The 15,822-nt window shown below is 41.3% G+C and overlaps 1 protein-coding gene across 1 annotated transcript in view; it reads left to right on the top strand.

Annotated features, from left to right (window-relative positions):
- Positions 1-15,592, top strand: part of itsn2b (intersectin 2b) — a 54,381-nt gene extending 38,789 nt beyond the window's left edge. The window contains exons 27-40 of the mRNA XM_056279326.1: positions 3,955-3,961; positions 4,966-5,071; positions 5,197-5,303; positions 5,554-5,737; positions 6,211-6,309; positions 6,489-6,572; positions 6,747-6,830; positions 7,805-7,867; positions 8,482-8,631; positions 9,265-9,383; positions 9,564-9,646; positions 9,767-9,850; positions 10,995-11,168; positions 11,767-15,592. Coding sequence (XP_056135301.1) covers positions 3,955-3,961; positions 4,966-5,071; positions 5,197-5,303; positions 5,554-5,737; positions 6,211-6,309; positions 6,489-6,572; positions 6,747-6,830; positions 7,805-7,867; positions 8,482-8,631; positions 9,265-9,383; positions 9,564-9,646; positions 9,767-9,850; positions 10,995-11,168; positions 11,767-11,915 — 1,493 coding nt within the window. The 3' untranslated portion in view covers positions 11,916-15,592. The remainder of the gene's footprint in view (positions 1-3,954; positions 3,962-4,965; positions 5,072-5,196; positions 5,304-5,553; positions 5,738-6,210; positions 6,310-6,488; positions 6,573-6,746; positions 6,831-7,804; positions 7,868-8,481; positions 8,632-9,264; positions 9,384-9,563; positions 9,647-9,766; positions 9,851-10,994; positions 11,169-11,766) is intronic.
- The last annotated feature ends 230 nt before the right edge of the window (positions 15,593-15,822 follow it).

Genomic DNA, 15,822 nt, shown 5'->3' with positions numbered 1-15,822 from the left:
TTGGGAATCACAGCTAGACCAAAAGAGGGATGGTGGGTCTCTGTGGCTAGCTCTGCCTCTGTTTCTCCTTCTCATCCTCCTTACTTTTCTCCTTCCTTTATCTCAGATTTTTCCTCCTCTTTCTGTTGCTTCTTCTAACCCTTCTCCTTTTTCTCTATCCTGTCAATTCCCCTCTTCTCCTTCATTTTTCTGTCTCCGATGCCTTTATCTTTTCTGCTATTTCAAATCAGCGGGTCTTTTACCATGCTCTTTCTCTCTTCGCCATCTTGAGACCTTACAGAGAGCCCACTGTCTCCCTCTCGCTACAGATGTTTGTTTAGAATAGATAGGTTATTTTCACATGATTGCAGTATAGACCTTGACAATGGATGACATTTTTAAGTCAAGTCAATTTTATTTGTATAGCCCAATATCACAAGTTACATATTTGCCTCAAAGGGCTTTATAGCAACACAACATCCCGTCCTTAGACTCTCGCATTGGATAAGGAAAAACTCCCTGAAAAAAACCCTTTAACAGGGAGAAAAAATAGGAAGAAACCTCAGGGAGAGCAACAGAAGAGGGATTTCGCTCCCAAGACGGACAGCGTGCAATGGATGTTGTGTTTACACAGTTTAAAGAATACAGCCCTAGATAAGCTTGACAATATTGATTTAAGCCAGTCCCAAATCCAGCCCTGTAGCCAGAATAAATTGAACAGGGGGCAGTTGGTTTTCACAGGTTGACCGGACTTTAAATGTGGTTATACTTTTAACGTATACTTTTACAGGGTTAAAATTTCAATACCACTATGTGACAAGAGGACCCCTCATATTAAGATAATGCTTAACAACATGTCCTTTTGTACAAAACAAAACAAGCAGATTTTATTTAGAAACTGACAGAATTAGGCATTAAACATTTTAAAGAGTACTATTTGAAAATTTCAAAGTTTACTATTCATTTACAAGGGATGAACAATAATTTTAGCTTTTTCATGTCATTTTAAATTTGCCAATAATACAAGCTGATGGTGTTCATGTCAGCAACACTCACCACCTACAGTTTTTTAAACCTCTGGACTCATTATTAGAAGAGCTGCAGGCGACACATCGCTCTGTGAAATCTCCTGAGGACCTTCTCCTTCCATTCATTCAGGCATTTGTGTGTGAGGTCTCTCTCGAAGGCCAGCTGCACCAGCTGTGCCTTGCGTGAATGGCACACAGATCAATGGTGGTCAGCGAAGAGATTTTTCAATACTGAGAATTAATTTTCACACATCGCAGTAGACTCAGCAGGTGTTAAACCAAGTCTCATAGCAGTTACTACACTTAGCATGGTTTCCAGCATTTTATGGTATTTTGAGAGGAGTTTTTGTGTTGTCCATCTCTCTTTTGCCTCCTTTTCTGTTTGTGTGCGAATAAATTGCTTGGCAACCACACACTCTGTTTCAATGATGGTTGACTTTGTTAATGTCATGGTATGCCAGAGTAAGTGAGGATCCAAAAACGTGTAATTTTCTGGATTCAAAGCAGCAAGTGAACGGGCGAGTTGTGTGTTGCGCTCACTGAAGCGCTGATTGATTTCTCCAAGCACAGCAGCAAGATTAACCATTAACCTCATGGCCTGCATCACCCTTAATCTTGCAGTTATTTGTAAGAATTGATGGTTGAGAGTCTTCCTCTTAAATTAGGCTCCTAAATCACAGTTAAATTATGCACCACAACAGGTTTTATCAGCATAATTTAAAATGTAAGCACACATGCAAAACACATACTTTCTTTTTATTAGAAAATTAATTTTGTCATGTGGAGGGTGCAACATGGCATAGATGGGTAAATACAGGTGGGGGAGGGGGGGCATGAGCTGCACCATCCATGGGGGGCATTGCACCCCAATACCCCCCCCCCTAGTGATGGGTCCACCCAAATGCCATAAGGGTCTAAATGTGAGTTGCTTGTGAGACACTGAGTATAGACATACAGTTTGCTTAGCTGGGCTAGTGCCTCATAATCTTAAAGTTGAATCTTGCACTTTCGTCAAACATGATCCAGTGTAGCAATAGAATGTGTTTGAAAATAATTTAAGAAAAATAAGTTATTTTTATTTATTTCTATAGTTGTATGAGCAGCCATAGAAGATGAATGCTTTCTATGTATATATTCAAGATAGTATGTTTGACTACCAGCAAGCTGGCTTTTGAATCAAACATTTTAAGACGATATCCTTACTGACATTACATCTGTGCCTGGAAAACCAGCCCAAAGAATTCCTATCCGTTGCTTTTACTTGATGACCACTTTACTCTGTGACTATTTTGCAGTGGCCCTTTTATTTGCCTTATTTTAACCATTTAGGTTTAACTTTGTTGCACAATTGGAATCGATTTATGTCTTCTGTGTTTGAAAGCCATAATCAGGTGAATTGTGAGAATAAACAGAGAGAATTTACAACTTTTGAGGTGAGATGAGCAGAGTAAGGCTCTGTACCATACACATGTTTAACAGTCGAAAAGTCCTTGACAAATTTAAGATTTGCCTTAAGGGGTAAGATTACAACCTAGATGCTTGGAGCCCATGTTAAACTGAATGCTGTCTCCACTGCTTTGCTGCTGTCCATTTGTTTGCGAGCATGTTAATGATTTACCATTGAAAGCAGTCAGGAGATTTTTGAAATTTATCTCATCAGGAGGGATGAAAATATTGTGTAATTGTGGGCTAAAAGTATCACACACACACACACACACACAGGCAGTTCCTTCATTGTGCAAACTGGCCTTTGTTCATAACTCCTGGACCTGATGGATACTGAACACTACCAAACTTGATGCTGTAGGATTTGTGCTTTCATTTTGTTCAACTTGACAGTTTTCTGGCACAATGTTCTGCATATTTCTCCTTCAGTGAACTGGTATGTCTCCCATGAAGGGAATATTGTGATCTGCGTGTATAGAGGACAGCTCACAAAGGCATTGTAAAGTGATGGGAGCTGTAACAACTGATCTAATAATGTTATATTTGCAGATGATCCTACTAAGCTTACCATTAAGTTCAGATGTAAAACAGGTTAACTGTTTTTAAAGATGTCCCTGGTATATTTTGAGTCTGAGGTGAAATAAAACATTAAAGGTTGCTTTGAGATGAAAACAATGTCTTCTAGTCGTTAACGATGGAAAATCTTTCTTACTTTTGAGTGTCATTCAAAAGCATGCGTTTGTTGCACATCTCTATCTGTAACACAATCAGTGTGTACATTGTCAACACAGAACAGGCAGTTAAGCTCAACAAAATCGCTGCTCTCTCCTTTAAGGTTACATGTCATTCCCAGTTATTTCAATATGCCCTTCAGTACTGCTACACAACAAACAAATTTGCTTCCAGGGAGTGAATTACTACACTTCCTGAGCACCTCATGTTACTCTAAGCGCCTAATTTTGCTCCTTTTCTTTGCATGCAAGATACTCAGCATTGCTTCAAGAAAAAGCCAGGATCTTTATTTAATGTCCATCGAATTAGCTTTCCTCGGCTAAATTTTCTGTTATATTTTCTAAATCTCTGCTTAAATTAAGTATTGTGCGGCAACACTAACCCACTGAACACTCTGTCAAGAAATATGAACTGTTTAGTGTCGATAATTTCGATGTCACAAGCCTGCCAGTTTTGAGGACTGGAAAAAAAAAACGCTTTCTCACCTCTTTGGTGGCTCGTGTGCAGGGGATGAGAAAGAATCTCACTTCCTGTGTTGGTGCAAACAGCTTGAGCTGCTGGGTCAGTCAGTGGGTTTAGTCTGTATCTGGATGCTAGAGAGGAGAGGACAACAGCTCAGAAACAAAGCTAGATAACAGGACAATGAGACAGCGGGGTGAGAAAGAGACAAGGGAACGGTGTAATGCCAATACAAAGTAGCAAAGGATCATAGCAGAGAGAAACTCTAAAGAAAAACAGAGGCGGACCCTTCTCCATGATGAGTATACAGACCCCTCGTCGCTTTCAGTTTCTCAACTTATGGGGTGAGAAAGATGAGGTTGATGAAGAAAAAGGGGCAGAAGAGAGGGAAGGATCAGAGAAAGGACAGTCAGTCAGTATGGGACATCCAAAATGTCCAAATGGGCACTTGATTCAAGGTAAGTGTTTTATTAATGCATTGATCCAAAGAGAAGCAACACAGGCTTGTAAAGAGGCACAACGGTGTTTGCTGCTATGATAGCTGTTATTGTTGGTATGAATGTATTTATTCGTAGTTCAGAAATATTCCTCCTACTTTATATTTAAATTGTGATAATACATATCTAAAATATGATTTTTTTTTGTAATCATTACTTTATCCTTTCACTTTCATTTGTCACAGTATATAAATGAAACAAAAACAGATTAGATCTAGAGTTTATTTTCTTTTTGAACCTGCCCCGCCTTCATTCTTATTGGTTGGTGGAGAAGAAGGGATATTGATGGGCTCTGCACTTCAGCAAAAGTTGAAATTGTGTCAGTTTTGGAAGGAGGTGGAAGCAACCGTAATGCTACCCTCCAAAAAGAGTCATGCTCCTGCACTGGGACGAGAGCACTTGAAGTGTGAACTTTCCGTTGTAAACAATGCAAAAAAAAAACAAAAAAACAGGAAGTGCTTTTTACGGGTCTCTTCAAACTGCAAATACCTTACATACTGGGAGTTAATTAATTGTGCATTAACTGTGCGTCATTGTTACTTTCTTAGATGATAATGCTTTTTTTTGGGGGGGGGGGTATATCTCAGAACTGTGAATTAATTCAGTTAAACAAAAAAAATAAGCCTGAGCAGAAGTTCTAGTCCGGGGGCGGGCGCAGCAGGCAGACCGTGTTTTTCTGCTTTGGTGTATGCAGTTGTTTGTGGCTTTGTTGACACGATGGTGTCAGTGTGACTTCAGTTTCTCCATTTTGTGCAGGACTGACTAACTAACTAGGAACTCCCCATGTCTGTACCCCCCCCCCCCCCAGGGTGTGCTGACCTAAGCAGCCTCGACTCCCTCAGCCCGCAGGAGAGAAAGAGACAGGGTTACATCCATGAACTGATACAGACTGAAGAGAGATATGTGGAAGACCTGCAAATAGTCCTGGAGGTACGACACCGTACATACTGTAAAGTAACCAAAACGCCTTTGCTGGTATGCCAATGGCACATAATTTTTCTGCTGTTTATCTGTTCTGTGTGTATCTTCCTATGTGTCTGTCTCGGTGTGCCCAGGTGTTCTATAAGCCCATGTCAGAGTCCGGTCGTTTGACTGAGGCAGAGATGGCCATGATCTTTGTCAACTGGAAGGACCTGATAGCATGCAACATCAAACTACTTAAGTAAGTGGCAGACTGGTAAATATGATGTTTTCTTTATCAACAAGAATGAGTGTATAGGTTGTGGGTAAAGAGAGTTGAGATGAATGCATGGCTATCTGTTTATCGTGTGTGATAAAATGAATTTGTGCATGTGTGTGTCTGTTTGTATGTATGTTCATGCCTGCCCATGTTTGCTTCTGCATGTATGTTTTTTTTTACATATGCCCATGTACTGCCCTGTGTGTTTATAAATGTGTGTGCGTGTGTGCAGGGCGCTGCGCGTGCGTAAGAAGACAGGCGGGGACAACATGCCGGTGCAGGTGATTGGAGATATCCTGGCCTCAGAGCTAGCCCACATGCAGCCCTATATCCGCTTCTGTTCCTGCCAGATCAACGGAGCTGCCTTGCTCCAGACTCGCACCGACAACGAGCCAGAGTTCAAGGAGTTCCTTAAGGTAGGAGGACGTGAAGGACGTTGGTTGAGTGGGAGAGGAAATAGAGAAAAGAAAAAGTGGGTAGAAGGAGGAGGAGTATAGATGGAAGGAGACGATGATAGAAAGGGCACAAAGCGAAGAACGGGAGTGAAGGGTGATTTTTAGGAGGGAAGGGGAGGAGTGACAGATGCCAGTAGTTGAAAGAGGGACAAATGAGCAGCAGTGGGTTTGAAAAGGGTAGAGTAGTGTATAGTAGAAAAAGGAAGACTGCATGAAAAAGAACAGAAGGAAGAATCAGATTCATTTATAAAGGTGTGTGTCATTTATAAAGGGCCGCATGTGTGTGTGTGTGTGTATGTGTGTGTTTGTGTGCATGCACGCACGCACGCACACATGCACCAGCCTGTGTGTAGAGGAGCTATGTTGGGCAAGTATTTCTTTTTCTCTTGGTCTTTTTCTTTCTTTTCTTTCAAAGTCATCTTCTCTCCAATCAGAAAATTGCCACAGACTACAGATGTAAAGGCATGCCACTGTCCAGCTTCCTACTGAAACCAATGCAGAGAATCACCCGCTACCCACTGCATATCAAAAATGTAAGTATGTGTGTCAGTGCACTGGTTCTGTACATGTTTGTGTTCATACCCATGAATAAATCCTTTACATAGACACAATAGGATCCTCACCTTGTTGCATTTGTATTTTTGGATACTCCCATCATTTCTAGATCAGAAATCAGTGTTGTTTTGTTTTCCTCTGTCCTTTGTGTCTGTAGATTCTGGAGTGCACTGCAGAAGGTCACGTGGATAAGGACACGTTGAAGGAGGCTCTTGAGAGAGCCGAGGAACTTTGTCAACAGGTTAATTCACTCATTCGTTCATTTATTTACTCATTATTTCACACACACTAGCCATGTAAATATAAGTTTTGTCCTGTCTAGCTGTCAGTCACTCTAATCCTATACTATCCATAGACTTAATAGCTTAGGTTTTAAATTCAGATCAGTTCCTTACCAACTCTTTGTGTTGACCAGGTGAATGAGGGGGTGAGAGAAAAGGAGAACTCTGACAGACTGGAGTGGATTCAGACCCACGTGCAGTGTGAGGGCATCACAGAGGTACAATACTCACTAGGATCAGTTCAGTTCAGAAAATGTCAGTTCTAGTTGAGAATACAGTCTCCAATGGGTATGATTAAAGTAAGAATAAACTTCAATATGATCGTCTTTAGTAAAACATGAAATATTTGGTATTTATGGAATTTTAAAAAAGTAAGGTAGGTAAATTTAAGCCCTGCCTCTTAGATTCATACTCATACACACATGCTTGCGCTGTTTTATCGACATGTATCTTGTCCTTTGTACTTTGGTTTCTCCAAGTACTTTTAAAAGTACTTCTATTTCTCACTTGTGTGTTGAGCTAGCAAAACAAACGTTTCATTATGAGAATAAGTGTAAACTTGCTTTCATATATGACAAACTTGAAACGCCCACACAGAGCATCTCAGGGTGCTTTCACACCTAGCTCGTTTGGAGCAGAGGAAACGAACCCTGCAGCAGCACCCCCCCCACGATCGATTGGTTTGGGCGTATGAGAACACAGCAATTAAACTTGGACGCGGACCAAAACAAGCTGACTAAGGCTGCCTAGAGGAAGTGGTCTCGGCGCAGCCCCCATCGTACTCAGGGCCGGTTCGTTTATGTTGACAAATCAATCAACCCAACAGAGTGGAACAACTGGTTGGATGCTCCCTGGCCAATTTCATTAACGAAACCGGGGACTTTTGCAACATTTGTGTAGAATAAGTCCCTGATTTTGCACAAAGCAAACAAATTACAGGTGTGAAAGTGCCTTCAAACTCACACAGGTTCCATGTTTGATTCTGTCCCAACATTAATATTACTCCTATAGAGTATATGCGCCTGCATGCACTTTAAATGGCTGACATGAAGGGAAAAAAGACAACCCAATCATAAATATACATAATGTGTGTCTTTATATATTCAACTACATATGTACATAAATACACACATGCACGTGTACGTGTATTTACACACAGATTAGTCAAATATTTTGCTCTCTCTTTCAATAGAACCTGGTCTTTAACTCTCTGACCAACTGTCTGGGTCCCAGGAAACTTCTGCACAGTGGCAAGGTGAGCACTGTTGTTTTGTTTTGGTTTGTTTTGTTTTGGGGATGTTTTCTTTCATTTGTTTTCATTGTTTATGCCTAAAACAGTTGAAGAACTCGTCTTTTTTTCTGTTCACTCTAATTTGTATCAGATCAATTACATTTTTTTTTCAGTAGCGTTTTTTTTTATTTCTGATTTTTCCCTTTTTTTCTCCCAATTTAGTGGCCAATCAATCCCTATTTTAATTCAAACACCCACCCTCGTACTGCATGCGTTCGCCAACTGCATGTCTCCGGCCGGCAGTCTCGAAGGAGACGCCTCCCCACTTTCGTGACAAGGCGACTCCAGGCCGAACCACTGTTTTTTCCGACACATACAGAGACGCATTCACGTGACGAACACAAGCCGATTTCCCCCCCCCTCCCAAAGACAGTGTTGCCAATGATTGCTGCTTCATCGAGTCTGGCCATAGTCGGATCTGACGAGACCGGGGCGCAAACCCCAGTCCCCAGTGGGCAACTGCATCGACACAAAGCCAATGCTTAGACCGCTACACCACCGCAGACACTCAGTAGCGTTTTTTTAAACCGCTAAAAGCAATGAGTGAAAATTTCTTCATCTCTTCTGTCTTTGTCTAGATGCACAAGGCGAAAAGCAACAAGGAGCTCTGGGCCTTCCTCTTTAATGACTTCCTCCTGCTGACGCATGCCTCCAAACAGTTCACCTCGTCTGGCCCTGATAAACTTTTCAACAACAAGAACAACACACAGCTCAAAATTTACAAGCCGGTAAGAGACGAGGCCTAAAACGGAAAACTATTTGGTACACACAATGCTAGAGAATGAGATACAGAGTACTACAATTTTTTAGCTAAATTTTTCATGCTGATGTTTTAATGTGGCAGCACGGTGACGCAGTGGTTAGCACGGTCGCCTCACAGCAAGAAGGTCCTGGGTTCGAACCCTAGGGTAGTCCAACCTCGGGGATCATCTCGGGTCATCCTCTGTGTGGAGTTTGCATGTTCTCCCTGTGTCTGCATGGCTTTCCTCTGGGTGCTCCGGTTTCCTCCCATAGTCCAAAGACATGTAGGTCAGGTGACTCAGACATACTAAATTGTCCCTAGGTGTGAATGTGTGTGTGTGTGTGTGTGTGTGTGTGTGTGTGTGTGTGTGTGTGTGTGTGTGTGTGTGTGTGTGTGTGTGTGTGTGTGTGTGTGTGTTTGTGTGTGTGGGCCCTGTGATGGACTGGCAGCCTGTCCAGGGTGTCTCCCTGCCTGCCGCCCAGTGACTGCTGGGATAGGCTCCAGCATACTGCAACCCCAAATAGGATAAGTGGCTTGGATAATGGATGGATGGATGTTTTTGTATACATCCATAAATGGCAGATGGCTTGCTGATCATCCCTCCACTCCTTTCCTCTAGCCTGTGTTCCTAAATGAAGTCCTGGTGAAGCTTCCAGACCCATCCAGTGATGAGCCCATCTTCCACATCTCACATATTGATAAAGTTTATGTACTCAAGACTGAAAACATCAATGAGCGGTACACACACTCATGGACAGACACATACACAAACAAACACACAGAGAATTAAGCCACAAGCAAGAGTCTAATTAAACATTTAGTAATACTAAAAGGTTTGAATATGTTTTAACATAGTTAAATTTGTTTGTGTGTGTGTGTGTGTGTGTGTGTGTGTGTGTGGTGTGTGTGTGTGGTCAGGACTGCATGGGTTCAGAAAATTAAGGCGGCATCGGAGTACTTCATCGAGACGGAGAAGAAGAAAAGGGAGAAGGCCTATCAGGGTTTGTGTTATCGTGGATACACACATGCTTTCACCATGTGAGAAGCATAATTTCAGGTCATGTTGGTGGTTAACAGGTCATATCTGGACATCCTTTTTTGGTTTATGCTTGTATGTTTAGCTCGCTCCCTGAAGGCCAGTGGAATTGGTAGGCTTTTTGTCACCATCTTGGAGGCTACTGAACTCAAAGCATGCAAACCGAATGGTAAGCTTTTACTCTTTCTGCTGATCACCCAGTGTCCATTTCAGCCCATACCGAAAGACATCCCACATCTCTGTGCATCCCAGGAGCAGAGTCTTATTTGTAATGTGCCAATTGTAACAATGGTACACGTACACACAGTTTAGTAACATGAATGATTGGAAGTATTTGAGCTGTTGTCCTGTGTTAGCTGTTGTGCTTTAGAAATGGGACGAATTATAAGATGTGTAATTTCTATACAAAAATAACTAATAAGGCAGAGAGGCCATAAAACCTTAAAAAAAGGGGGCTCTGTGGTTTGATTGGTTTTGTAATTTGGATTTGAGATTATTATGGGCGGCGCAGTGGTTACTGCAGTCGCTTCACAGCAACAAGGTGCTGGGTTCAATCCCCAGGGTAGTCCAATCTTGGGGGTTGTTCCAGGTCGTCCTCTGTGTGGAGTTTGCACGTTCTCCCCGTGTCTGTTTGGGTTTCCTCCGGGTACTCCGGTTTCCTCCCGCAGTCCAAAGAAATGTAGGTCAGGTGAATTGGCCATACTAAATTGTCCCTAGGTGTATGTGTGTCGGCCCTATGAGGGACTGGCGGCCTGTCCAGGGTGTCTCCCCCGTCTGCCACCCAATGACCGCTGGGATGGGATATGCTCCAGCATCCCCGCGCCCTAGAGCGGGATAAGTGGATTGGAGAACTTTTTTTTAAATTATTTTGAGATACGATATTGATCCTGTTGGGAAATTACAACTCTGCATTTAACCCATCCCAGCTGTGTAGCTAGGAGCAGTGGGCAGCCGCTGTGCAGCACCCGGGGACCAACTCCAGTTTGTCTTGCTATGCCTTGGTCAAGGTCACAGACAGGAGTACTAACCCTAACATGCATGTCTTGGGGTTAGTACTGTGTATTAGTACTGTGTGTACTAATGGATGGATGGATTTGAGATTGTACGCCTATCGGCTTCAACTCTATCCCCCCCTTCTTTTCTTTTTAAATCCTCCATTTTGTCCCCTCATCTTTGCATCATTCTCACCTTTACTGCCTCCTTTCATCTCTCTCTTCAACACCTTATCTATCCTCTTGCCTGTCTTTCCTTCTCTTCCATCCTTGCCCTTCAACTTTCCCCTTCCTCCTTCTCCTCTTCCTTCACCACTGCAGGTAAAAGTAACCCGTACTGCGAGGTGACCATGGGAGCTCAGATATACACTTCAAGAACCCTCAATGACACCCTTCACCCCAAATGGAACTTCAACTGCCAGTTTCACATCAAGGACCTATACCAGGACGTCCTCTGTATCACCATCTTTGAACGGGACCAGTTTTCACCCGATGGTCAGTTTTATACATTACTGCATGTCCTCTCTTATCCCCATGGTCTTTTCTTCTCAGCCTTTTTTTTTTTTTTGTCCTGTTGTCTGTTTTTCTGTTACATTCCTTTCTTCTTGAAAGGGATGTTCTCTGCACACCTTAAGAGTGTGATATTTCGTAGAGTTCCTTAAGGGAAAGTGCATTGCATTTTCTGTTTGGAAAAATTGTGGTCACGTTTTCAAATATTTGGGTACTGCAGAATGCAGTCAGGTGTGGTGTGAGAACATGGGCTTGCTGTTTTAAATGTCTGCTTCCCCTGATGGCAGCCAGCATTAAAGCTCAGTTATTGCTGTTGCTTTTGTTTTTGTGTGTGTGTGTGTGTGTGTGTGTGTGTGTGTGTGTGTGTGTGTGTGTGCGCGTGCGTGCGTGCGTGCGTGCGTGCGTGCGTGCGTGTGTACACGTGTGCATGTGCATCTAGGAGAGTAGTTGTTTGGGTGATTTTAGTTTGCTTGATTGTATTTGTTGCATCAACTGTTGCCTTTCATTGTCAATTTCTCCCTCTTTCTCTTTAGCTCCCTCAATTTCTTTTTTTTTTTTTTGTTTTCTTTCTTTCCTCCACCAGACTTTCTAGGTCGTACAGAGGTTCCCGTGGCCACCATAAAGAAAGAGTTGGAAAACAAGGGGGCAGTGACACGTCGTCTTCTTCTCCATGAGGTTCCGACAGGGGAGGTCTGGGTCCGCCTCGACCTGCAGCTCTTCAACAACAAATAGCCACATATGGACAGTTTCCCCCTGGAGTCCCATAAAAAACAGGTCTTTTCATATGTAAATAACTGCATCTTACACATATATGGACTGTTTGTTTGTTTTGTTTTTTGCAACATCCCAAAATCAAGACATTCATTTAAACAAGGACAGACCCTAAGGGGACAGAGTCTAAATTGAGACATACTCCTCACTTTGCATACCCCTCCCTCATAATGCCTATTACTAAGCAGTACTAATTGTACTTCTGGTCTTGTCATCTGAACTCTCCTATAAGAGCTCTGACATCATCCAAATCGACCAAGAGGAGTTGGTTAAAACTTTGTGGATGCACCCAGACTGGGAGAAGAGCAGGATCCATCAATTAGCTGTTCCTTTTGTGCCAACCTGTCATCATCTTAGCCTTTTTTCTCTGAAAGGGTGATTAAGGCTTTTTTTTTTTTAATGCAGGGGGACCAAATATGTCACAGACCTGTTTCTGGTGGGTTCCTGCATGACAAAAGTAACAATGCATAACAAGCAAAGGATAAGAAAGCAAACTTCTCAATTGGGTTATTGCTGTAAGCATGTAATAACCCCTACAGAGGGATGAAGAGGTTTTTTTTGGGAGACTAAAACTTGAAAGTTTCAGCAGTTGGCCTTACTCTAAATAGAGCAATAAACTCCTCGAGGTTCTCCTTTGTTCTCTATTAGACCTACTTTGTCTGATCAATTATTTAAGGAGTTACTACATTAAAAATTAGCAGCTTATTTTTTTAAGTCTTCACTGATTTCAAAACTGTAAATATTTCATCTGTAGGATTCTGGACCTAGTGTTTGCCAAAGGCGGTTTGACATTGACGCATTATTTCATCTATTAATACGGTGCACGAAATATATTCCGTTTTTTTTTGGTTTTTTTTTTTTTCAAGGGAACACATGATGGATGAATCTTTTGAGACCGTTACTGGGAAGATGGTTTATATAAGAACCATTGATTAAAGGAGTTTTGGCATTTTTTTGAGTTTTCACTAGCAACCCATGTCACCTCTGTAGTACTACATCATAGCCATTGTTACATTTGTGGTAGTATTATGTTGTTGGACCTTTGGAGGGTGCTATCAAACACCCTGCAAATATGTATTTTTTCAAAGCAAGGGACAAAAACATGGTGCCCAGGGTGCAGACTGGGCAGATTCTCTCTCTCTCTCTCTTTTTTTTTTTTTTTTTTAGTGGCTCTGGCAAGGCAGGTTATCACTGTTTGATCAAAGATCTCAGGATTTGATATTGTTTTTGGTTTAAGTCTGTGGCACTGTAACAATATTGAACACTTATTTTGTGTTCTTGCTTCTTCTGCTATGTTCGATTGTGTGTGTGTGTGTGTGTGTGTGTGTAAATAGGAATGTACAAGACACCTTCAGCTAAGAGCTCTTCAAATGCTGCAACTTTTAGAGTTATGATTTATAAACCCCGAGCTTAATCCAAATACTGTCTCCTCATTTCTCTGTGTTTAAATTTATTTGAACCAGTGAATTTAGTTTTGTTTTTGTTTGTTTCTTTTTTCTTATTTTTTCATGGCAGAGCGAGCACTCCTCATAAGTGCAAACTATTTCATTTATGTATGTTAAAGTGTATAAGGTAAAGCCCTCTTACTCCCCATTTTAATAATACCCTCATCCCTTTGTTTTTGCCTCTCTCTTTTGTCTTGAGTGCTTTACATTGTGAGGCATTGCGTATGGGCAGCTTTGCCAGCAGTAATGACAAAACTGTTTTTTTCCATTACTTCTCTGTTCTTTATACCGTGGTCCATTTTGGTCATCCTACCATTTTATGAATCTACAATCCCACTCCTTGCTAAATGCAATAATGTCCATTTCTGTTACCACAAATAGTTGACTGTTGTGATCACCTGAACACCAACAGTGGGAAACTGACAAGGATTTAAAGTGTGTAAATGCTGTATTTTACTTCTTTTTTTCTGCCAGTTTCTTGTCTAATCCTCAGCTCCACCCAGTGGTCTGGTTGTAAATGGATGCTGGCCAGGGGGGAAAAGTGCTTTTATTTATTTTTTAATTTATGTGTGTATGGTTATTCAATGGTGTGAAACAGCTTTGCTGCATCACTTTGGATAATCAGCTGTGTCCTTTGGGTTTGTTTTGACATTTTGTACTGCTGAATTTGGAAGGATTTGTTCCTCCAATGTGTGTGGGTACTGTCTGGAAAAGTGATGTAGTCTCTCAGATACATCTGATAATGAGCGAGTTTTACTGTAAGTAGATGAGGCCACTGGTGAATATGTCATCCCTGCTGTCTTCAGCCATTTTATCCCTTTCATCTATCCTGTCCGATTAGTAAAAAATTCTGTTTTTCCGTCTATTAAAATAATGATTTTCTTTTTTAATGGAGACTTTCCTCTCCTTTTTTATTTTTAGGAACATGTGAGAAGAAACTCTGGACCTCTCTACTTGTAACTGTTGGGGTTTTCATAAATTGTTTTGTTTTATCTTAATTTTCCACAGCCCTCCAGATTAACTACTACAGTGCTAACTGAGATTAGTTTTATCCTAACATGCATCCTGTGCATGGCCGATCAGTGTGTACACTACCTAACTTGCTGTGTGTATTCAATAGGACTGCCACAAGGCAAACTTTCAATCAGGGTTTCTTATTAAAATGATTAAAATTGACCGATTTTTGAAATCTGAGTGTTTATTTATTAATTTTTTTCTTTGGGGTAGAATTTCACCATAATATCATCTGTAAATTGTGCTTAAATATGCTATGGAGGAATAACATGGTAGAGAGGGGAAATTAAGCGGTTTCCACTTTTTTAATACAATTTCATGTACTAAAATGGAGGCATTGGATCAGTTAAGATAAACTATACATTTCAAGAAGGTTCATCTGAGAACTTCTGTCATATGAGCTTGCATCCACTGGTTTTGCCTAATGACAATCAGTTTTGAATGTCACTCAAAATGCAACTAAGGGCTTTTTTTAAATATAGGGGCAGTTGTTTGGTTTGTGTAACTGATGGTCTTAGGAAGCTATGCAGTGCCATGTGGATTTGTCAGTGCGCACCGATAGACCTCATTAAGTCCTTCTTCACCCTCCAGTGGCTCTGAGGTCCACAGGAGAAACAGTCATTACATAACCAGACTGGTTGGCCTGGCGAGGCCCCGACTCCAGCAGAAAACACAGAACGGAGGTGACAAAGATGGCTAATCCCTGCCCTCTGTTGTAGTTGTTCGTGCTGCAGACTAGTGGATTTTATGAAATGAGATGCAAATTTAGATGCAAATAAATAGCAACTGTTCTTTTATGGTTATTGAATAAGTCATATGTTATACAGTTAATTTCCTTGCTGAATTCCTCCATAAACATGGAAGGATGACAAGTAGCTGATGGTTAGACACAATTATTTTGCACAATTTTTTATAATGGTTCATTGTAATTGTTGTAGATTTTCACAATGTATAATGTTCACTTAACGTAAAAAGTTCCTTCAGTCTTTCTCCGTGGCTCTCATCTTATCCTTTAGTGCTTCTCTTACAGTGTCAGTATGATTAAGGTCACACTGATATTGTAAGGGTAGTGCGGCCCTCACGTTTGGCTTTCTGACTGTTGGTTGTGACTTCGGAAATGTAAAAATTCAAGTTATTTGACGTGCAGCAATTGTATGGCCACTTCAGAATGTAGTCACCACCCCGTGATTATTATTTCTTTTTTTTCTGGGCTGCAAAGTCCAAAAAATATATTTAAATTGTATTTCTATATGCATATAGAATTAAATTTCAAACAATCAGAATCAGCTTTATTGGCGAAGTTTGTCTACATACATGAGGAATTTGACTCCGGTTCACAGCAGCTTCTAGCACTTGTAGGCTCACACACACACACACACACACACACACACACACACACACACACACAC

This window comes from Lampris incognitus, chromosome 4, assembly GCF_029633865.1.
Source record: "Lampris incognitus isolate fLamInc1 chromosome 4, fLamInc1.hap2, whole genome shotgun sequence".
Taxonomy (NCBI): Eukaryota; Metazoa; Chordata; class Actinopteri; order Lampriformes; family Lampridae; genus Lampris; species Lampris incognitus.
This window is presented reverse-complemented; position numbering and strand designations above follow the sequence as displayed.